The sequence below is a fragment of the Drosophila virilis genome, chromosome X (assembly GCF_030788295.1).
Source record: "Drosophila virilis strain 15010-1051.87 chromosome X, Dvir_AGI_RSII-ME, whole genome shotgun sequence".
NCBI lineage: Eukaryota > Metazoa > Arthropoda > Insecta > Diptera > Drosophilidae > Drosophila > Drosophila virilis.
The window spans coordinates 8,901,484-8,926,469 of NC_091543.1; the positions used below are offsets into that span (position 1 = coordinate 8,901,484).

At 42.1% G+C, this 24,986-nt stretch overlaps 2 protein-coding genes across 7 annotated transcripts in view; one reads left to right on the plus strand and one right to left on the minus strand.

Annotated features, from left to right (window-relative positions):
• Positions 1-24,986, plus strand: part of Ten-a (tenascin accessory) — a 289,872-nt gene that overhangs the window by 142,277 nt on the left and 122,609 nt on the right. For 3 of the 6 annotated variants that reach the window (XM_032440760.2, XM_032440761.2, XM_070211308.1), the window contains one exon: positions 6,686-7,683. The exons of the other annotated variants lie outside the window; for them this stretch is intronic. In XM_032440760.2, coding sequence (XP_032296651.1) covers positions 7,538-7,683 — 146 coding nt within the window. In that variant the 5' untranslated portion in view covers positions 6,686-7,537. The remainder of the gene's footprint in view (positions 1-6,685; positions 7,684-24,986) is intronic. 6 annotated transcript variants of the gene reach the window in all.
• Positions 12,577-13,991, minus strand: LOC6633839 (uncharacterized). Its single transcript, XM_002057014.4, has 2 exons — positions 13,468-13,991; positions 12,577-13,406 (listed from the first exon to the last, which is right to left on the minus strand). Exons 1-2 carry the CDS (start codon positions 13,853-13,855, stop codon positions 13,081-13,083), a joined length of 714 nt encoding a protein of 237 aa, XP_002057050.1. The 5' UTR covers positions 13,856-13,991; the 3' UTR covers positions 12,577-13,080.

The following is a 24,986-nucleotide window of genomic DNA, read 5'->3' on the forward strand; positions in this document are numbered from 1 at the left end:
GCTTCTCTTGGCTATGAAAATTGAGTTTTTTCTTATGGGATTGATCGGCTCTGAGCATCTGTTGCTCGATATCGATTGGTTTTTTCTTTTTAATTGATATTTGTCAATTTAATTAATCAATATTCATTTTATGAAGCAAATTCTATAGCTTCTGTGAGTAAGTAGAGCTACCTTTCGGACTGACCTGCTCTGAACTTGGAAGCTATTCTGGTGAAAATCTGCGATCTCGATTTCTATCCTAGAATCATTATAAGTATATTATACTTAGCCTCCTCGTCATCTGCAACTGATTCGTATAATCATTCGAGTTCTTGAGATACGATCAGCAGCAGCATTCGACACATTTCGTATAATTCTCAACAGGTTATTCTTTAATATTCAAATCACACTTTTCTCAACTCGGTCGGGCCAATTAGCTGGCCTCAAATCAATGCAGCCGCATGTTGTGCTTCCCATTGCCCCTCTTTTTCCAACCATATCTATGCCCCCTCTTGGCCCTGCCTTCTGCCACATGCCATAGCCTGAACTTGGACGACACTTTCATTGGAACAGTTCACAGTTTGTTGTTGCTCGGGGGCCACAGTTAGGCAGCGTTTGCTGCCGCTGCTGGTTTAATTGTTGTCGTTGTCGTTGTTGTTGTTATAGTTGTTGTTTATCTGGCATAACATAAAACAGAAAATGAAAAACCAAATAAACGCTAATTGGAAAAACATATTTTATATGAACTGAACGCGAACGCTGGGGCCGCCAGATCTTCCAGCTTCATCTGTCTGCCGTTTGCAGAGCGCCGTGGCACGCACTTCCCACTCATAAAAACTGAAAACATTTTTCCGAAAAATGTTTACCCCAACCCACCATCCAGCCCCTCCCTCCCTCACTCTTCTCAAAGCAATAACAAGCAGACGGCTCAAGAAATAAAATCCACACATAAAAATGTTTTGGGTAACCCTTTGGTTTGTCTTCTTGGGCGCGACTGCGCCAGCGGTTGGGGAGTCCGTAGTGTGGGGGATCGCAAGCAGCTGAGAAGTGGGGCGTTTATGTTGCCTGCACTGTGGCCGTGGGAGGGGGCAGGGGATGGGGAGTCCTAGAAGGCCCGCTTATGTTGTCAAATGAAATGCTGTGTTGCCCATGATGATTATTTTTGACATTTGTGGCAAATGTGCGGCAAGAAAATGTCTTGTAGGCATCAACAAATACCAACCACCCGCTTCCATCTCCCCGCACCCAACCACCAAATGTCCGCTGAAGCATCATTTTATTTATAAACAATCAGAATTTGAACGCCATTTAATTGTTTGATTTGCGTAAAGGTTCATAAAAATTATAAAAATCGAATTTTAATTGCATTTTTCTCGCTGACATTTGCAACAGCGGCAGACAGCGACAGGGCGAAGGGGAAACGGTGAGGGGGTGGGGGTGGGGGGCTGGAGGAACTCGCTAGTCGCGGCGAGTTGCCACTGAAAACCCGTTTCAAGCTGCAAACTAAAACTTGCTTGGCCAAAATGTAAGAAGAAACAGCAGCAGCAAAATACAAGAAAGAACTTAAACAACTGAAAGTTGACGACTGCGTGATGCCCTGTAGGAGCTACGTTTGTTCAAAGCCTAGAAAATGTCCGCTTCATGTGTGTTTTTTTTTTCGACTGCGACTCTAAGACTCAGTTACTCAGTTAGATCAAGGCAAGCAGTAGCTCTAAAACTGTGGGAAAAGTAGGTTTCCTAAAAAGGTCGCAAAAAAGGTGCCCAACAGCAGGGGCACTGCCCACAACCTATATAATCCTATAGCTCTTAAAGTACAGGGTATAACAAAGCATAAACCTGCTTTGAACTCGTTTGGTAGCATTTGGCGAAATTATTTTTTTCTTATGTTGCGCTTTGCTTATTTTGTTGTTGCTATTTTTGGAGGCGGGGGGCGTCAACATGATTTGCACTACAAAACAAAATTTAAGGAGCAGCTCAGCAGCAACTGATCCAGCATCAACTGCAGCCCAGCGCCTCGTCTATCTGCTCCCGCCCGGCCGTGCTTGGTGAGCATGCCCACTTTTCGCGCTGCATTTTTTGCGTAGGTTGTTTCGTGCCGAGTGCAGGGAACTGGTAGCCAGCGCAGGCAGAGATTAATGACAGCATGCGGAGCAGAGGCGGGAATGGGAGTGGGAATGGGCATGGAAACGGGAACGGGATTCAGGTCTGGGGTATGCTCATGACTGGCTTAGAAGAGTTAGCCAAGTTAAGACGCAGTCAGACGCGGAGACAGCGAGCGTTTCGTGTTTGTGGCCACTAAATCTTTAGATATGCCCGGGCCCAAAAAAAACGACAGGACAGGAACTGCACAGAGGCAGCTCAAGATGCCAGTTTCAGTTCAAAACAGAGTTGCAGACCTGCCAGTAGGAATGTTAGCTGCAGAGAGGGGAGCTACAGTGAAGCCGTTTTGGCAACATTAGGCTGATAGCTAATGAAGAAAAAATAGTTTAGACTTGGAATAGAGAGAGACAAAAAGGAAATGTTATAGCAACTTTTTCGAATGTTCTAGATTCTAGAACATGCCGTTAAAAGTAAGATAACTAAAAAGTAATTCAAAAAATACTTCAGACATATGCCCAAAACATCATATATCAATATATATTGCAAAATAACAAATGCACAAGAAGCCGGCGCATAATCGCACAAAAAGTTTTCGAGTTTTTCCCACTTAAACAATTATGCCATCCTCCATATGGCAGCGGCAGCTCGTGTTATGCGGAAACTGCAAAACATTTCAACAGCTGACAAATTCCTTGGTATTTTTTTTTAGCTGAAAAACAGAAATATGCTAAAATTCCAATTTATGTAATTTCTTTTTACACTTGTCAATAAATTCGTAATATGCTGTGGCGGCAGCTTGTGGTGGGTCAATTATGTGATTACCCGACAGAAATATCTCTCGCTTTTTTCCTTTTTTTTTTTATTTATTTGTTATTTTTTTTTTTTTTTTGGACGCGTGTTGAAACATGTCGAAGCGATTGGAAGAAACAAATCGATGAAAAGTTGATTTTGCGTTGCGCTTCTTTTTGTGTATTTTAATGAACGTGAAATTGTTTTCATTTCTGGGCAAATGCTGCTGATGATGATTAAGCGACATGCTGAGCACAAGCATTCGAACAGATACAAATGTATCTTGTATATTTTAGCTGGCATCTGTAAGCTGCTATCGAATGTGTGGCAAGTAGTTCGCTGCGCAATCTGCGAATGTGCTAGCTCATCGCGAGATCGTATACTGTGTTTTTCTGTGTGTGTGTGTGGCGTGTGTTAATTAATGTGCCACGCCCACATTGACGGCCAGTCGCTTCGCTGTGTTGTTGATTAATGGAAAATTAGTTGCAAAGCTGAGTTCGATCTATATATACATATATATATATATATATATATATATATATATCTTACCAAATAGCTGCGCAATTGACTGGCCCCTCTTGCGGTCTACAATTGTGGCAACGTGTATCTTGGGGATGTATTTGTATCTTGTAGCCATAAGTTGTGGTTCATTTGAGGTGTCGCGCACAGCTACTTGGAGGCTGTCGGCCGGCGGCTTCACGCTACGTTTTGTAATTCAATTTTTCTGCTATCTCATAAATTTAATTTGAAATGAAAATCCTCTAGATATGCGCGACGCCGATTCAAATGTATCTTGCAGATCCAACAAACACACACACACACGAGCTTTTTTCGACCACAATAACGGATTAGATACGAAATTGTTTGGCATTGGCTTTCGATACGTCTGGGCCACAAGAGCTGCCATCCCCGCGAAACCCAACCGCCCCCTTTGCCCAGCTTAACTCAACTCCTTTGGCTCTCTGTGCCTTTCTGCCGCTTTTTTTTCAATATTACACGATGACTTTGAATATTGGTGTTGCTATTGTTGTTGTTGTACATCATGGGTGGGATTTTGTGATTAGAGAGATACAAGCATCAGATACACAACAACAGCTCGCAGGCTGGCTTCCAGGCAGGCCCAAAGCCAACAGCAACAGCAGCGGCAGAAAGCAAGTGTAACAAATATGTTGAGTATTGGAATACAAGAGAGATGCTAGCTTGGGACACAGATGCCAATACAACTACAGATACAAATGCAGCCAGAGATACAGATGCAGATAGAAACACAAATTCAAATACAAATATAGATTCAAATACTGGCATACAAATATAGATGCATTTACAGAAACTGATACAACTAAAGCTAAGGCTGAACCTATAGATACAGGAAAAGATGCAGATACAGATACAGATACAGATACAGATACAGATACAGATACAGATACAGATACAGATACAGATACAGATACAGATACAGATACAGATACAGATACAGATACAGATACAGATACAGATACAGATACAGATACAGATACAGATACAGATACAGATACAGATACAGATACAGATACAGATACAGATACAGATACAGATACAGATACAGATACAGATACAGATACAGATACAGATACAGATACAGATACAGATACAGATACGATACAGATACAGATACAGATACAGATACAGATACAGATACAGATACAGATACAGATACAGATACAGATACAGATACAGATACAGATAAGATACAGATACAGATACAGATACAGATACAGATACAGATACAGATACAGATACAGATACAGATACAGATACAGATACAGATACAGATACAGATACAGATACAGATACAGATACAGATACAGATACAGATACAGATACAGATACAGATACAGATACAGATACAGATACAGATACAGATACAGATACAGATACAGATACAGATACAGATACAGATACAGATACAGATACAGATACAGATACAGATACAGATACAGATACAGATACAGATACAGATACAGATACAGATACAGATACAGATACAGATACAGATACAGATACAGATACAGATACAGATACAGATACAGATACAGATACAGATACAGATACAGATACAGATACAGATACAGATACAGATACAGATACAGATACAGATACAGATACAGATACAGATACAGATACAGATACAGATACAGATACAGATACAGTACAGATACAGATACAGATACAGATACAGATACAGATACAGATACAGATACAGATACAGATACAGATACAGATACAGATACAGATACAGATACAGATACAGATCAGATACAGATACAGATACAGATACAGATACAGATACAGATACAGATACAGATACAGATACAGATACAGATACAGATACAGATACAGATACAGATACAGATACAGATACAGATACAGATACAGATACAGATACAGATACAGATACAGATACAGATACAGATACAGATACAGATACAGATACAGATACAGATACAGATACAGATACAGATACAGATACAGATACAGATACAGATACAGATACAGATACAGATACAGATACAGATACAGATACAGATACAGATACAGATACAGATACAGATACAGATACAGATACAGATACAGATACAGATACAGATACAGATACAGATACAGATACAGATACAAATACAGATACAGATACAGATACAGATACACTCATTGTGATTGTTTGCGCATCAAAGGCGCAGATGGGTCTTCAGAAGGGGCGTAGCAAAGACACACACACACACACACACACACATACATTTTATGCGTCCATTTGCAGCGGATATCGTTTTTTCTTTCGTTTTGACTGCTTTTGCCCAGGCGAAGTACCAAATATGATTTCGAGTTGAGCTGTGTTTGAGCCCAAAAATTAAAATCGATACTCGAAATTATTTCACATTGCTGCATTCCGCAAAACAGCCGGAATAAGCGTATATCTGGGTGTGTGTGTGCATGTGCTATTTTATTTTGTGGCAACATTAGGAAAAGTGGCAGATTATCTCCTCTTGGGATTCCCTAGTTGCACATAAGGCATTTCAATTTCTTGGAATTTCCAATTGAACAAACAGCACTAATTGATAATTTTCCCTTTTCGAACTACAGCTGATTTTTATAAATATGTGAACCGGTTGGAAATATGTATTCAAGTTAAAATGTCTTGAGTTAAATTAAACATAAAACTGTAAAATGACATGTGAATGTGTGTAAACATTCGTCTATTTCAATTTATTAAATTTGAAAAACGTTGCAACAAAATTGGTTAAGCAATAAATATCATCAAATTGCTGCAAACACATCATTTTAGTTAAGCTAAGTTCACGCAGGTCGGAGGTCAGGTTCAAGCGAAATGTCTATTTTAAGATGTGGTCAAGTGGCAAAACTGGCATTTCTTCGAAACACATTAACCGAGAAAAACGTTTGATTTTCTCAGAAATGCAGAATAGTTCAAAGAGTGGGATGTTCTGTACGGGTTAAGCGAATAATGTTAAGAAGTAAATGCGCTTTGAAGAGCTAAACAAAACGTGTAGTTATGCCCTTAAATAGCACTAGTTCATTTATAGGAAATATGTTTACGTAGGTCAAGAGTCGAGTCAATTCAGCTTTTATAAAATGTCACTGCTTAACATAACAATTAAACACACTTTAAATGGATCGAAAATCCGACGTCGGTCGTGAATAGAACGAAACGAAACGCGTGAAACGAGAAAGCGTAAATGGAATTTGGTCACAAAGTTGTCAAACGTTTGACAGCTCTATATAATGCTACATCTCTATAAATTATCTCTCTAATCCTTTTCCGCAGGCCAATATCCCAAATAACAACAACAACAACAACAACAAAAACAAGGTAAACACTTTGTGGCAACACGAAGTTGCCGCTGTTGCAATTGGCATTGTTGTTGCAAGTGCTTGTGGCAAATAAAATATGTGAAGCCCATAAAACAGCGTCAAGTGTGAGCGAGACAGACAGCTAGTGAAGAGAACAAAGAAAAAACCAAAGGGATAAAAATAAGAACAAGAGTGACAGTGAACGTGAGTCAGGGAGGGGGAGAGACACCCTGTGCAGGTAAATGAATATTTGCATTCAATTAAAAGCGCTGTCGGCGGCAGCGATGCCAGCACCCACCCGCATGCCCCGCCCCTGGTCCACAGTTGCAACCGCCTGCCCCCTGGCCAGCGTCGAGCATATGGAGCTATTTGGGGGCGCGCTCTGAGCTACGCGCTGAGTGCCGCGCATATCGAGTACTGATAACGCATAATTGCAACAACAACCAAACTGCAATTGCAATTGCGATTGCAAACAGAACGTGCAACAACAGGCAGGCGTTGATTAATGAAATTGCAAACGCGCAACGTGGCCAATAATAATTAATAATAATTACAGTAATCGCAAAATCGCGCCCAACTGAAATTCTCATATGAATATGTCAATATTTATTTAATGCAAATACAAAAGCAAACAAATTAACAAAGAAAATAAGAGAGAGAGAACGAGAGAGAAAAATTAAAATAAGTGAAATACACATGTAGCGCGAGTGAAGTGCGAATCAGGTATCAGAAAACCAACCGCGAAACACGTATCACGAATCACGAACCACCAAACCACCCATAACGAAACATACCGTACCGTACGCAAACTGTAATCGATAACAAAATGACTATGAAATCGATGAAGTACTCTGATTGTGATACCATTATGGATGGCTATAATCCGGTGCCGCCTCCATTGCCACGACGTGTGCCGCCAGTGCGTAACATCTATGCCGAGCCCTTTGCACACGAGCCGAACCATTCCAGCAGGTAATTATCTAGATATATATTTATATATATAGCGAGTCATCGATAATTTTAGCGATAACGATAACGAAAGCATGAGTTACGGACAAGTCGATTGATGTGCTGTTTATCTAAATTAAGTTCCATTTGAGATATGCAGCTGTTAAGTATTTAAAACATTAACTGTGCCCAATTTTAACAGACTTTTGCCAGCGGCGCTTATCGTTATTTTTGATATTCTATTATCACTTGATCTGAACTCGGCCGATTCACTTAGCATTAAAACCACTTGGGAATTATTATCAAAATGCGTTAAACACTTGCTAATTGTGGCAAAGTCTAACGCCAACTTGCTAGGCCTAAGCCCCGTAGGCCTATTTATAATATAAGACTATTCTTCTTAGTGTCATCGGTCGTGCCGATATAAACATGTCCGTCTGTTTGTTCCTTGAGTTTCAGTTTTTATAGTCTTGAAACCTGGCATAGATCCATTTTTCTCTTGCCGCATTCGGGCGTATCATATAGCTCCCATATGATCTGATGGAAATTAAATTCTACAATCATGATTGTTTTTGTTACTTAAAATATTTTTTCTACAATTTTTCATATTAGCCTTCAGTTATTCACGTATTCTGCGGAAAAGTCGACACAGCTAGCAAGTTAGCAAGCTAGCCCTTCTTTAATCCAATTCCATTTCGTTCTCAGACACGCGAATGTAACGGCTGAGTCTAATACCAAGTGGCAACGCTGCGTCACACTTGCCTTCCGGTTGCAATCAGCTGGTGTGTTGCCTAGTTGCATATTTAGAGTGAAACGTTTCATATAATGTGCGCGAGTATCTTGTCGAGTGTACAAAATGCATTTTGATACAATAACGTGGGTGGGTGACGAGGCGGCGGGTGGTGTAGACGGTTGAGTGGGTTAACTGCATATAGTATCTAGTGTGGGTGGTGCGAGACGCGAAGTTCGTGTGTCGCATATGGAAATTGTGTATATCCTTTACATAAAACAAGCTTCAACAATGCCAAATAGCCTCAGTCCGCAGAATCTAGCGGGTAGCTGGTTGCCTCTGGCGGTGGTGCAGTTGTGGGAGGACGGGGGAAGGTGTTTGATAGGAAAAGCGCTCAGGCTCATATCTCGCATATCAAAATAGAGAGGGAGAGAGAACGTGGGAATGGCAGATGGGTAAGAGGAGGAGCGGAGAGTGGGAGTGATAGGCAATGGCCAAATGGTAGCTAACAGTCAGTCGGGCAACTGGTTATTGAAGGCCTGACGTGGTGTGCGGAGAGGCGTGGTTGGGGGTGTGGGTGTGGGTGGTGCAGCTTGAATTGGAGGCGACTCTGCTGTGTGGTAAAAATGCGGCGCAATATGTTTGGCTGTCAGTTTCATGCATTTCATATCGAAAACCATTCGTACTTTTACTTGAGTGAGTTTTATGAGCAGCGTGCCAGCAGCTGCGTGCAGAGAGGGAGAGAAGGCGTGCGAGAGAGTGAGAAAGAAGGGATGGTGAAAGAGGGAGAGGGAGACAGGGGTAGCCAATGCTCTTGACAACAATAACAACGACTGAGTGGATACATCTATGATGATGCTCTAGTGGATACATTGTATGCACAACAATACTCAGTGATAGCGATGAAGGGAGAGAGAGAGAGCAATGGACAGAGGGAGGGAGGGAGGTAGGGAGACGGAGAGACACGCCACAAAGTTGGGCACAGCCTGTTTGTATGCAACGTTTTTCTTTTTCGTTTGGGGAAACTCGTGAAAGGGACGCCTAATGCAAACCGGTTTAGAATTGTTGTGCCCTGCTTCGTTTATTATTATTTATTTTGCTTTTTTATTCTTTTCTTTCGCTTTATTAAATGAAAACTCCAATTACATTTTATTGGACAACCCCAATGCGAGCAGAGAACGTGGCACAGCTCATATGCATATGATTTCCCAGCCCCTTGTACGGTCCACCCTGCCAAGCAGAGTGGACCCACACACACAAATGCAGAGTATTATTAGATGTGTGTGGCTGTGTGTGTGTGCGTGCATTTATGTGTGTGACTACCATAGATTTACTTTAAGTTTACTTAATTGTATTTCAATTGAAGCGAAAGTTTGTTAAATGCAAAGCAGCTTTAACTAACAGAGCTTGTACCCTGTAAACATGAAGAAGGCCAAACAGAAAGGAAAATAACAATCTAGAATTATGTCTTTATGAATGCCGAAGAATAAATAAACCAACAAATAGCTTATTAAATTTCTCAAGCTATCATTAACTTAACTCTAGGGTATTTTCCAGTCGAGTGCTGTTGGCATTGCAGTTATTTTTAATGCAGTTCACTGTAAAATGTCAATTAGTTAAATGTAATATAAATAAATAAATACATTTTCAATCGTAATTTATTTCGTTTAAGCTATTTTCTTAAGGTTTTCCTAATGCTTTAGAGTATTTATTGCCGAGTTTTACTTAAATCATAATTTCTTAAGCTGCATTTCGTATTTATTGCTAATAATGTTTCCTCTTGCCCTCTTCTCCCTCTCCACAGGTAAGTTTCGCACATTGAAGTTTATAAATTACGCAATGCTTTGGTAAGATATGATTGCAACTGAGTCCAACTGCTGCCCGACAACTTGCACTTAAACGGTTGCAACTGATGCATACAAACAAGTAAGAAGATGCTAGTCTAAAGTGCTAGACTACGGCATACCCTAGACTTATGTACTCTCCTTTGTTACGACCTTTACGCCTACTTACCGATTGTTCTAAGACAAATTGTATTCCCATCCTTACGTGTACCAGATTTGGTATATCCAGCTCTTGTGGTTCCCAAATGTGCGTATTTAGGGAAATATTTGGATCAATGGGCACAGTTCGACAAGCTTAGCTGCATCGCGTCCTATGGTAAGGCGTCGGTTCGTCTTGCATGCCCATTTCTAATGTGTAGAGGGTATAGTCCAAACTGAATTTAAGAGTCCGCCAGGAGTTTTTGATTCTCTTCCGTTTTATTATTTTATTTTATTTTTTTTTTTTGGGAAACTTTTCAGCATTTCAACGTCGTTGCAACTGGCAGGTCCTGGGAAATGTTCTCTATGAACAAACATTTAATAATTCAAGTAGCCCAGCGGGCGGACAGCAAGAACGCCCCTAATGACCTACTTCACGGGTTCCCCTACCCGCCGCAAACCCTTACCCTTGCTGCAACGACTAGGAACAACAATAATATACATAAGTAATTTCTGTGGGCGTTGTTGGTTTGCCCCTCCCCCATTGGGGACAGGTGCTGCAGGCAAAAGTTGTTTGCTACGCTCAGCGGGCTCGGTCTCGGGCTCGGGCTTGGGCTTGGGCTTGAGTTCAGGTTTGAGTTTAGTTTGGTTTAGTTTACTTGCAAGAAGTTCCGCGTTCTGTTTGGGTTCGGCTACGGCTACGGCTTCCGGCTTCCTGCTACAACAACAATAACAACAACGACAAAACTTCAAGTGCATTTGCGCTGGCAGATGAAAAAATACAAAAAAATATATATATGGCAAAATATGCGAAATATGGCAGCCGTCGTGGTGGCAAGGGGTCTTAAGAGGTTGGGCGGGCATGTTGCAAACACAAACTTTGTGCAGTGAAATTTGCATGGTACATGAAGGAATGCCTACAATCTCTACCCCCCTCTGTCCGCTTACTTGAGTGCGCACTTCCACTGACAAATTTGCCGCCCTTTCGCCCAGCCAGTACACGTGGCCTGACCTCTTGACCTAGTCGCACAGGCAGCCTGAAGTAGCCACAAAAAATAAAATAATAATAATAAAAATGGCAACAACCTACAGTGCACGGGGACGCCTCTCTCAGCTCGACGGGCTGCACGTACAGTGCCTATGAGCGATGGGGCCGAAGCGGGGGGGGGGGGGGGGCGGAGGATACTGGCCACCAATCAATATGCCCAGCACATGCCCCGTACTTGTGTACACACACACACATACACACTAACACACACGAGCCTCGGCCAGGCATATCCCAGCCCAAACATTCAGCTGTCCCACTGGAGATTGCCCAATGCCCAGCCATGCACCCGCCTAGAGCACCCTTCGCCACCCTGCACCACCCTGCGCCACCCTGCACCGCCAATGGCCAGCTCAGCTCATCAGCAGCATTATGATTGAAATGCTGAGCTTGATATGATTTCCTCTATATATAAAAAATATATATATTACAGTATACATATATGTACTTACGTGTGGGTGCTTGCGTGTGTGTGGGTGTGCGCGAGAGGGGGCTCGGGGGTCGATAGTGGGCAACTGGGACGTGCGCAACATTTGTTTCGGACAGTTGGCAACTAATTTGTTTTGGAAACGAACGGCAACTGGCAGCACCAGCGGCAGCAGGAGCCAAGTCAAACAAAACGAAACACAAAGGTCAACAAATTGAATAAAGATTACAAAAAAAACGCACAGCAATTCAACAGAGAAGTAGAGAGCATGCGAGAAAAAGAGAGAAAAAGAAAAGAAGAGCGACACAGAAAAAGAAAACGAACAAAAGGGAGAGAGAAAAAGCGAAAGAGAAAAACCGAGAGAGAAAAAGGCAGAGGGAAACAGCGGTAGAGAAAAAGAGAGAAAAAAAGAAGAGAGAATGGTACAGAGAAAAGTGGACCAAAAAACGAGAAGCAGAAAAGTAAGACAGATGGAAGGAAAAAAGAGAAAAAAGAGAGGAAAAAAGAAAATGAGAGAAGAATGGGGAGAAGAGAGAAAATACGAGAGCGGAAAACAGAGCTAGAAAGTGCGAAGAGAGAAAAGAGAAGAAAGAGCGAGAGAAAGTTTTTAGAATGTAATATTTCGTCCTCGATTTGAAGCTAAAATAATTCAAATCCGAAAATCCTTATTTATAAAAAAAATGTCAAAGTAAAAATAGATTAATATAATTCAGTATATTGAATAATAGATCTCTTTTGTGGGGCGTTAAAAAATTATATATTTAATTGTTAAAAAATGAAAGACGTCATTGAAATATTTTTAGAGTTCGTAATATCAGCGCGAAAAAGATATTATGATTAAATTCTTTTTAAATAGTACTTGTTGCCTTAGCTTGGGAGACAAGGAAGGAGCAGAACACCTTATCCCTGGACTTGCCTTGGGCCTTGAGATTCATTTGCCGAGAACTGCTTGCAATTGAGTACTTCATCTATGTTTCTCTTCTTGGTTTGTTGTGCTCTCGGCTGAATAGTATTTGGGCAGTATACAGGGTATTTAGTGTGTCCACCCATTGAATAGAAATCAACTAGTTGTTATACAGTCTGATCAGGTAGGCTTTTGTGTACTTATGTCAAACATTGAATACTAAAATTTGTAAGTGAACTTTATGTTGGCTCCCCTGGTATATATACTATAGTATGGCTATGCTGAGCACCTGAATCGATCTAGCCTGTTACCGCGAAACTGTTCTCGACGCACTCATTCAGCGTCTCTAGACTCATCAGTGCCTGATTGGGCCACGGATGTGTTCGACATCTGTAGAAATGACGCCAGATCCACTGAGCTGACGGGCGTATGCCATAGAGCTGGCAATTCGATTGTCTGCAGCTGCCTCATGGCAGAGCTCGAATCGATTAGCTGGATGAGCACCTCGGACGTTTGTGGGCCAGGTGGCTCGCACAGATCCGCTGGCATCAGTTGCAGTTCCTCCTTGCCGGCACGCCCAGCCATTTGATTATCCAATGTGGTCAAGAGCATGCCCTGGTCAATATGGTCGGGCATTTGAAGCTGATTGGCGATTTGTTCTGCAAATTGATTGTCAATTTAGCAGCAGATGCAGCTATTTAGCTCTGAGTGTCTACTCACTTGGTGGCTGTTTGGCTATTTTGACACTCTTCGATTTCTTGCCAAATAGAGAACTGAGAACTGTTCCGGCTGATGTTGAACCTGCTGAGGCATTGTTGCGGGCCTGAGCCTCCTCGGAGCTGCTGCGCAGCCTGCGGTTCTCCTGCTGCAGCATATCGCGCAGATTCTTCATCTCTTCGGTGAGCTTGAGACGACGCTGCTCCAGATCCTGTAGCTTCTGGTGCTCTGCCTCGAGCGTGGCAAAGAGCTGCTTAAACACATTCGTATTCTCCGTTTGCTCCATCTGGCTGGCATTGGGTCGCGTATTGCTGTTTCCGCTGCTGCCCGGATTCGCATCCTTCGCTGCCTTTGCTGGCTTTGCTGGCTTCTGTTGCTGCTTGTCAGACATCTCGATTTTTGGCTGCTTTCACGGACCACCCGCTCTGCTCAGATGGGGCTTCTGGTTGATTACTAAACCAAAAAAATAATTTGTTTTTTTTTTTTCAGCTTTCGAATTTCGATGTTATTATGTGCCTTTAGCTTTTTGCTCTGAGTTTTTCCGGTTGCCCACAAGCCTACTTTGACTAACAAAAATTGTATTTCATATTTAAAGCTTTATCTGTATATTTTTTTCTCATCTTATTCCACATTTATCATGCTTAATGTTAGTTTTGGGTGTAGCTTCCTTTTTGATGAATAATTTGGAAAAGGAAGAAGAAAAGAGAAGCAAGGCAGTTTAGATGTATATAGCTCAGAAATATTCGCGCAAGATCATTGAAGTATATGTAACTTTTCACTGATCGGTCGATCTTATGATTTGCTCTAAGTTTGATTGGTTTTCTACCGTTTTTCACCTTCGCCCTCCCACATATTGTTTATGTCTCATTTTCTGTTCCCGTTCTTTAAAAATTGCATGTTAAAACATTTCAATTATTTTCTATTGTCTTTTTGGCCTATCAGATCACTTCATGACGCTGTGGATCTCGTCTTTCACCTGCTCCCTTAGCTTTGGATCATTTTCTTTCCCTTCACGCTTCACCAATCTGTCGATTTCTCTCCCCAATTGCTGGGATTGCATTTCGATTCTTTTTATTTCGATGTAGTTCCCTTCGTTTATTGGCTCAACTTTGCCTGGGCCATGCCGTATATGGTTTCATGTTTCCAGCAGTGTTCGCAATTGTCCTGCGCCTCCGTCCCGCCCTCTCCTTCTGGCTAGGTTCTAAAATGTTCGCTCATATTTTGGCAGACAAACTTCAAACTATTGTTGTGGCAAGTCAATGAACTGGCAAAAGCGCCTAATATTTCCACATACACACACACACACACACACCACTATAATGGTAGTCCATGTATTGTGTGCCGGGCTAGGCTCCGGGTATATTAAAAGTCTATTTCTTTGGCAAGACAATAAAGTTGGATAACACCAGCAGCCAAAGGGGTGTCCAGAGTATGGTTGCGTGTAGTGGCGGGGGAAGGTGCAGGGGTCGCTAAAAAAGTAGCTGCCGCAGATGAAGTATAGTGCGGAGTCCGCGTTTAGTTGTAACAAAAGAGAGCACCAAGATGAAGCAGTAGCAGCAGCAGCAGCAGAAGGATGAATGGGCCAGCAGATCCTACGAGCAGCAGGCCGGGACCAGCTAGTCGGGCGGCATCCAAAACGAAACCCATTTCCCAGCTCCACTTCCAGTTTGCAGTGTCGGGCTATTGTTCTACTTCGCGAAATAGCGCACATAAAATGCCAAAGAATGGGAATAAATGATAAAAAAAAAAAAAAAAAACAAAAACGCCAAGAAAACCAAAAAAAAAAAATAAAATAACGTTGAAAAGAAAAGGAAAAGCAAGGAGCGAGGCAAGGAAAACGAAGCGAACAAAACTGACAGCCAACTGGCAGCCGGAGGCGGGGCGGGGCGGGCGTGCGCAAAATTGGAATGAAATGCCATGCCAAAGTATCTGGCTGCCCCTGACTGAACCTCACCATACCCTATCCCTTGCCCCCTCCCATCCATCTGGCTGCTCCGTGGTCTGCTCCTGTCCTCGGTGCCCATCTTCCGCTTGTTACCAGCCGCGCCCCAACAATGTGCGACTGTCAATTTCAGCGACATCCTCGACGCAGCCAACGAAAAGGGTTAAAATGTTTCATTGCGCTCGCCTCGACAACATATGCCAATAATTTACGCAATTTAGTCAAAAAAAAAACGAAAGAAAGAAAAACAACAACAAGAAAAGAAAATAAGCAAGAAAACAAGAAAAGTGGAAAAGGCCGCAGACACAGACGCTGACGAGCTGGAGCCCAAAGATTCATTCAGTTCCCTTGCCCAAAAGACAACCGACAGCAACATGTGTAGGCGCAGCCGTAGACAATGGACGGGGCTGCTCTACAATTTCAAGCTGTTTGCTTTCGTTTATACCCTGTAAAGTTGTGCTTAAGTGTATAACAGAAAGCCATGACATAAGAGTTAAAAAGAGCGTTAGCCAAATTCGACATAACATCCAAAAATCAAGTTTTTACACATGCATATTTGGTCCCCTCAAAATACCCTGTAAGATCAAGCCATATAATAAATGTTATATAACAGATAAATTTGTATATATGAAAAGCGTGCACATAAAGAGAAGATTGTATGGCTGAAGTTGTATAACAGAAGACTTATAAAGAAAGATACATAACTCAACTGCAGAAGTCGAGGCGTATATCGGTTGGAATGTTGTGTATAACTGTATTTGTCGGGCAGCAATGTAAATACTAGAATTCAATAACACAAATTGTATTAATAACGGTAGTAATATGTGCGAGTATAAATGAAGAGCAAAGTATAACAGAGTGTAATTAACAGTCTTATAACATTCTGAATATATTTAGCTATATATGAAAAGCGAAGCATAACAGAACATATTAAATACATGATTGTTTAACTTTGATTTAGCGCAAGGAGCATATCAGAAAAAATGTTAAATGAGTCATATTTGATAACGTTGACACTCTGGTAAATTGTATTTATCAATCAGAATCTAACAGTAACTGTAAACCAGAAGCTACATATCAGCGAATATGTACTACTTGTGCTATGGCGTGTTTAAAGCAAATAGACACATAGAAGACTCTGTATAACAGATCACAAGACACAACAGGTTATCAAGACTTTTAGGCTATATGCAATACACCTTGCTTATAGCGCTTGGCAGCTGTATAACAGTAGTTGCAAAAATATAACAGTATAACAGAGAGAAGCTCTTTGTATGAGCACAGCGTCTGAAGCTTCTTAATAACCATCGACAACCCAGTCCTTGCAGATTTTCTATTTGTGTAAGTCAAATGATCTGACGGAATACAATGGATGGTGCCTAATTTCCAGCTATTCCACTTTCCCATATTTCCACTCATTTTGTCCCGCTAGAAAACTCACACATAATAATCTTAGTTGTCTGTACACTTATACTGTAACATATCCCAGGAAAATTCTGAGATACGCAACTGAACACAGGGTATGCCCAATCGATAACACTCTATTGTTGCGTACATTTGTTGTCTTCTTTTTTTTAAGTATCTGTTTCGCTTGGTGGGCTTAAGAACCACTTCGGTGCCCATTCCTTGGACCGAATTGATGCTCAATTTTATATATTTTAAATGTTATTCAAATTGTGTCACATTTCTCAGTGTAATGGCCCGGAAGTGTGTGTAGCGGAATGTCCTTTAAGGGTCCCTGGCTCGCCCATCAAATATGCTTGTGCTTGCGGCATGTTTTGGAGACAACAATTCGAGCTATCTGCCGCAGCAGCCGCCCAGCAGCAACCCCTTTCTGTGCCCTTCCTTTTGTGTGTGCTTTATTTATTGTCTGCCATTTTGGCAAAACCCACACCCCAGCAGTACCTAAACCAAAAAAAAAGCCGGCAAGATGGAGTGGAAGAACTGCCCAACGTTGAGTAACTGTAGGCGGGCAATTCGCATCGATGCCATAGAAATGTGCGACTCGTGTAGTTCAACAAGCAAACAGTTTAACGGCGCTAAGCTAATTAGCCAGAAGAGGAAGTTGTGTGCGCTCCAATATCTACGTTTATACAATACGATATACGTGTATGCTATACGTTGGCCACCGCTCTGACCCCAAAGGTCGCACACGGTGGTCACTGCACGGAAATTGCGTCATTAACAGGCGCTTAACGAGCCTCCACCCGGCTCTAGACTGTGAGCTGATGGCGGGGTTAAGCTTTGCGGTTATTGGGCCTGAATGATGGCTAAAAGCTTTGCTGAAAAGCTCGTAAATGGAGCAAAGGTCATGAGCAATGATTGAGCGACTAGGTGAGATTGATGGTAGGTGTCTTCTACGAATGGACTGTTAAGCCTTACAAATGCTGGAAATAGCCAAAGATAGGTTCGCAAATAATAGCCCCTAATTATCTTGGATTACGGAAAGTCAATGATTGAAGAGCTTGGTTTGATTGAGATTAGGTGATGGATTGCAAAAGCTGGTATGAGAAAAGCGTGTGATTGAAGAACTGACTTTAGCCAGAAAGAAAATCTAGATTAATAGCGGAAAGCTTTACGAAAAGTTCTTGATGGGCTTTCAACGATTTGATTGAAAGTCTCAGCCTGATGTAGGTAGGTCGTTAAAGAGTATTCTTACAAAAGGTGAAAGTTGAGCCGTAGAGTACAAGCAATAAGCTTTAAATTCTACTGCGAACACGTGGGCTGATTGATGGTAGTTGATTGAACGAGATGTTCTAAAAGTCTAGAATAATAGGCTGAAAGCCTCGATACCAGCCAAAGCTGTGCTTAAATGATCTAGATCGTAAATGAGCTGGTCTGTCATGATGGACAGTAGATTGATGGCAAATGATTGATGTCAAGCATGTCAGCATGCATTGTTTTGTTACCAACAAATTGTTTGATTAAATGATTGAAGGTGCCTTTTGAAATATATATTAAAATGTATTGCCAAATAAAAGCTCAAGGCTTATTTTATGTTGTTTGATTGAACTATTACTATTATTTGTGATTGAGCAAACAGTCCAGTTTGATGATAAGTAATTTAGGGACAAAATAAATGAACAGTAAGCTTCAAGCTTAATCTCAAGTCATATTTTACTCTTTAATTAGTTTAGCAGCCGAATGATTGAAGTGCCTGCCAGCGGGAATATGTATGATACATCTACAAGATTTCAAATTTATGTTCTTTTCATCTAATTTAAGGAACTAGGTCTGTAATTGAACCTTTTGCCCTGTGGCTGAGATTATGAGGTTAGCTTTTGAAGTAGCCTAATGAGCCCACTTTAGCATTACATTTTCCTTGCAGTTGTATTTATTTCATTTATTTTTTTTTGTGCCCGCGGGCCACAACAACTTACATGACATTTGAAGTACATGCCACAGAAATGAGGCAGCTTTATGTTGTGCCCTGTCTGCTAATTGGACAACATGTTGCGGCAGCAGGCGCCGCAGCGGGTGAAAGTGAAAACCAGAAACGAAAACCAAAAACCAAAAACCGAAAACCAAAAAACCAAAAAACCTCAAAATCCCCAAATGCCGAAAACATAAAAGATGAGCACAAAATGCCAAACATAAGACACACACGGCTAATCAGGCACACGCCATGGCTAAGAGGACACCGGGCTGCCTTTGGACGGCAAATCACAGTCACAGAGAACGAGACTTAAGTCAAAGGCCAAGTTAGAAGGCGCATCAATGCGGCTACTTCTGCTTCTTCTGCTTTTTGCTTTTTGCTTCTTGCTTCTGCTTGTGCGTCTCAGGAGCTTCTGTTTCTGCCAGGCTCTTAACATATTTTTGGGCTCAGTGAACCCCCATTCCCCCAATCTCCAATCCCGCCACACACACAACGCACTCCGCATGTTTCATTTTCAGTTGCTGCTCAAACTTCGTGGCGCACTTTTTATTTTTCAAACATCTTTTTAGAACTTTTTTTCTTCTCCACACACACACACACACAGAGAGAGAGAGAGAGAGATGTGTCTGCTGTGTGTGCCATGATGCTGCACAAAAAACTTCCGACAACAATTCTGCAAACGCAAGCAGGAAAACATAAATCTGGCTAAAGCTAAAACGCAAACTTTTAGTTAAAAAAAAAAAGGGAAAGAAAAAAACGCTGAAGGAAAAAGCAAAAAAAAAAAAAGACGATTACTATGTGTGAGTGCGTGCAACTGATAGACCAGCCATGGCCCAGGGGGCAGGGGGCAACGGTGGGGAGGCAGGCAACTAGCTTGGCCAGAAGGCAAACGCCAAGAGCTGAGCTAACAACAATCGACTGAGCTGACCCTGCCCCCTGGTTTTCTCTCCGCCTGCCGCAGAGCAGCAGAGCGACCCGCTCGAGTCGCCAAGCCAACTTGTAGGTTGGGGCCTGCCCGATCATCTGCCCTTGTATATTTTTGGGGCCAAGCCAAGCTCTCTTCGATTGGGCAGCTTTCGGGAACTCAGCTTTTATTTCATTCGCCCGCCCTACTTCCCTGCCCGCTCTCTCTGCTCGTTTATTCATATTACACAAGAAAAATAGGTGCTAAGGCTTTCCTCCACGCTCTCTCTCTCGATCTCTTCTCTTTCTCGCCCTTTATAGTGCTTGATTCTCTTTTTCTTTTTGGAATTTTAACACCCAAGTTCGTTCTCTTTTTCTGCGGGTGTTTTAACTAAGAGCCATGCTAAAATTGGGATGTCTTTTAAAATCTTGGATAAGCTTAAAATAAGCTCTTCTAGACGGCATCGGGAGTCTTTAGACTTTTTTTAGGACATCTGAAGCAACTATTGCACTTTGATGTTTCTCTCTTGTTGTGCCTTCTCTCTCTCTCAGAGCTAATCTCTCTGTCTCTCTCTTCGCCATTGTTCAAAGTCGCGCATTTTGTGCGCCCTTTTTTGCCCAAACTCTCGTCCATATCTGGTTTTGGGACAACACAACAACAACAACTCACCGCCGCGACAGGTTTTCTTGTCCACTGACATCCCCTTCCCACAGCATGCTCCCCCTCTCCCGTTCAAGACCCTGCAGCGCCTTCTCCTTTCTTTTCTTTTTTTTATGCTTCTCATTTTTTTAAGCAAATGTCCACATTTTGACCATTTGAAATCCAAACAGGCAACTTTCATGCCACTGACGTGCGTTACATGTGTGTGTGTGTGTGCGTGTGTGTGTGTGTGTGTGTGTGTGTGTGTGTTTGTGTGTGCGTATGTGTGTGTGGTTGGCCCTGGGCAACTGACGCTGGCTGCCATTTGGAGCTTGAGCTTGAAATTTTTGCAACATGCCTTCGACATCTCATGGGTATTTTTACGACTATCACTGGTCGCAGTGCCCCGCAACCCCCTGCCCCTTTACCTGGCTCAGCCGCTCGTCCGATGCATATTCGCGTCCTTACGTTCCTGTTGTACCCCTCGTTCAACGTCCAACTGTGTCCATCTGTTTCTCTGGCTGTTTGTCCAGTGACCGCAGACAGAGCAGACGCAGCTAACTGGAGCCTGAACCCCTGCTCCCCCCCCCTCACACCCTTTGGTTTCTGGCACTCTGTGTGCTTAAAATGGATTTGGCCAGCAATTGCAACTGAAACAGAAACCGGCAACAGAAACTGGCAACAGCAACCGAAAGATAAACCCAGCAGCAGCTAAGTAACAAGATGATGGCCGCACGTGATGCGCTTTCTTACGGGGCTCAGTGCCCCTCAGAGAGGGGTCCGGGCTGCATGGGGCGGAAGGCTATCGAAATGCTGCAGGACGCGCTGCACTTGACGCCAAAGCCAAGCACTGTGTGTGTGTGTGTTAGTTGGTGGCAGCGGGTGCGGGCTGGGTTGTGCAAGGGGCTTGTAGGCAGCTTTACTGCCTGATTGGCCGCCAATTAGCAGCTAAGTGGATTTTGTTTACCAAAAGCCATTTTTGCCAGCTCTCCGACAGTTATCCATTTCCACACACCCAGCCACCCACAGCTGGTTTTCCGATTGCATTTGCATTTCGGCTTCGGTTTCGTTCTTGTTTTCTTTTTTGTTTTTTCCCCCGTCTGGCCTTACGTTACGTGACAAGTCAAAATGCGAGGAGCAGGGCTTTCAATATTTATATCGATAAGCAAAATAGCTCTAAGCTACCCTAGCTAAATGCGAGGACATAAAAACAATATAACGGCGCTCCGCAACGACTAGCCGATGCCCTTTTGTATCTGTTTGTATACACAAAAATATCGCTCTCAATGGGCTCTCGCCCAAGCTGGTTTGGTTTCTCTAGCCAAAATCACAAAATATGGCTAATGAGATCTGCCCCAGGCTTGTGTCAGACACTTACACTGTTTCAATCAGACCCTCTATGTTAATTTGCACAGGGTATCAGATATAGCAGCGGGCTACAACTGGAATCAAGTGGACTAGTGTGCTTTATCTGGCTGGCATCCAGTCGGGGCTTACGGGCCTAATCTACGTGGCATGCGTGTACGTGCGAGGTGGGCGTGACATTCTAGCCCAGCGATATTTGGTTAGGTATGCGAGAGGGAAGGGGGAGGGGTCATCGCTGTTCTACGTGGCCTCTGGACGAACGAGACAAGTTAAATCGTTGCGTTATTGATGGCAAACGTACGTGATAGGCTCACAACGTGCGCTCCCAATGAACATTATGCTCATCCTCATCATCATCATCATCATCATTCGCATCATCATCATTCGCATCATTCTCATCATCTGATGGAATCGGCAGACTCTTCGCTGTGTTCCATTTACTGTTGATTTTGGGCGTAATGCTAATAATGGCGCCGCCCGGCTCTGAGCCGACGACGACAACAGCTTTCAACGGCCATCGAGCCCACCTGTGCGACTGAGAAAGAAATTTAAGCGCATTACAAAACTTTTTCGTCCCCCCTTCCAACTATTCAGCAGGCAGCCCTCCCAACCACTCTCTGACTTGATGCCATTGTTTGTAAAAAACTTTAGCCTGGGCTTTGGCTAAAGCGCAATGCTTCCAAGTTGTCAAACAATTGCCAAGACTGCCAATGATCTCTCTCCCTCTCTTTCTCGCTCTCTCTATTTAAATATATATATATTTATATATGTGCCTCTCTCTTTCTATATATATATATAAACATAGTTTATCTTTATACCAAGCTTAGTGTCAAAAGTAGCGCGTAAACAGTTTAAGGCAGCAAGCGTGACCCGGCCTAGGTTAGAGATAGAGAGAGAGCGAGAGAGAGAGAGAGATAGGGAGAAAGAGCAAGAGAGGGAGAGAGAGAGAGACTGTGAGGTAGTGACAGCTGTTGAAAGCTGATATTCTTCATGCAATATTCGATTATTTCTTGCCTTAGCTGAGTGCGTGGAGTACCAGGCACTCTCATGTACAGCAGACACTCGCTAAAGAGAACGTGTCCATATTAGAGCTGATTTTAAGCGTACATAATATTTTGCATAATAACATTAATGAATTCCTTACTAAAATTGAAGAATACAAAAAAAAAAAAACACAAAATAGTTCCGATAAAATAAAAAAAGTAGATATATAGCCTAACATAGGCTTATTATTTTTGATCTTAGCTTCTCTCTGTGGGGTTTACTCTCTCTCTCTCTCTCTCTCTCTCTCTCTCTCTCTCTCTCTCTCTCTCTCTCTCTCTCTCTCTCTCTCTCTCTTTCTCTCTCTCTCTCTTTCTCTCTCTCTCTCTTGTTCCCTCTTCCTCTCTTGCGAGAAAAGCTGCCAACTCATTTGCAGTTGCTGAGCGAATGCCAAGAGTTTAATTGGGTTTCGCTTTTCTGCTTATATATCATTCGATTGGGTTCTCGCCCTGCCCTAGTTTCCCAATAGAAAAATAATTTCCCAGCTATTTTCATTTTCGTTTCAATTTTTCAGTTCTTGTTTTGTTATTTATTTGTTTCTTTTTTTTTTGTAAAATAATCATAAAACGCCAAATAGCGTAAAAACAAAGTTCAACTTGCGCAATATTCGCCTTGCAGTGGCACTTGAATCGGCGGATTGGCCCACATTGTGTGCAGAGAGCAGCGAATTTTCCACCATTTTCCGGCGTTGCCGACACAACGGAACCGCACAAAACACGCGCCTGCAGCTGACAATTAAACATTTAATTAAAAATCAATTAAATATCGTATATTTGCACTTTGCTCTGAGCCAAAAAGAAATATTTTAGCTACTGTAGCCTTGCCACAATATATAGTAACCGCCTATATCTATCTATATATATATATATATATATATATATATGTGTGTGTGTGTGTGTGTTGTGTGAGCATCGTATAGTACATTTTTCCACTATTTCGCTTTGAGCTTTTCCGCGATGTTCGTTAAATTTACAATTAAATCGAACTATACCTTATTGGATATATACATGTACATAAGGCCCATATACATGCCCTTATTCAATGGTATAAAGGGCATAAAAACATGCACACATTGTTCTGGGACTCTTTAACAGCTGAGGATAGATCTGGTTAGGGAGGATAACAAGATAAACTCTGCAGTTGAGCTTCAAGCATATAATCTGAAAATTAAGCCTGAAAAACATCTTCCAATATCAATGCTTTGCTTTGTAAAGGGTATTTGCCAGTCTAGCACAATAAACTATATGTTTTAATAGAGTTTTGTACATTTTTAAAGCATTTTGAATAAACAAAATCACAAACCTAATGCCAATTGTATTTATTTAGTGAGTACAGGGTATTTTCCAGTCTAGCACTTTAAACTAAATAATGTTGTTTTTGTAATAGTCTACAATGCTTGAAAATGAAACCCAGAAGCTATATAAAAATAGAAAGTATTTCTTAAGTACAGGGTATTCTCTAGTCAAGCACACTTGGCTAAATAGCGTCGTTTTTGTGCTGTTGTCATTTTTATGGGATAGAGAATAATTTAATTAACGTTTCGCGCTTTTTATGCATGAACAGATATGACCATAAATGGCAAAGATGGATAGCTTGAATAGCTGAACGAATGTCCGAATGTCTGAATGTCTGAATGTCTGAATGATTGAATAAATGCTTGAATGATTGAATGGAATGGTTATGGTTGCAGCTGCAAATGAACTGCAATCAAATATGAAGCGAGTGTCAATGAGTTATGATGGGTAATACATATGCCTGTAATTAAATATGATTATCATGTTGGGATATTTAATTGCCAATTTGTGTGTGCCAGGATATGCGTGAGTATGAATCAAATTGAATGAAAGTGACGAGCGCACATATTGATTTTCCACCCACACACACACAGAGAGACAAGTTCAACTTTAACTTTACTTAACCCTTGAACTATGCGAATATGTGGTCGAGCGGTGTCTGGGGGCATTGGGGGAGTGCGTGTTCGCGTAGTTCGCAAGTTCGCGCCATCGTTTATCATTAAAATGCAATTAAAATTGACATGACATTTGATTTACAACGCGAACCTATGCCCGGCGCAGGACTCCTTGGTAGAACAGTTGGAATTCCCGCCAGACAGCGGGCCACACAAACGATTCAAATCGACCCAAGAGACTGATGTTAACTTGCATTCTGTCACTTTCTGATCCCAACCCCAACCCCAGCCCCAGCCCCAGCCCCAGCCCTGCCCCGTCCCGCTAGACAAAGGAGTGTTACGTCGT

What these genes read in the sequence shown, in the direction of transcription:
- LOC6633839 (XM_002057014.4), bottom strand. Translation starts at nt 13,855, where the DNA reads ATGTCTGACAAGCAGCAACAGAAGCCAGCAAAGCCAGCAAAGGCAGCG. An exon ending in AATAGCCAAACAGCCACCAA is followed by an intron (nt 13,407 to 13,467) that starts GTGAGTAGACAC and finishes ATCAATTTGCAG; the next exon opens with AACAAATCGCCAATCAGCTT.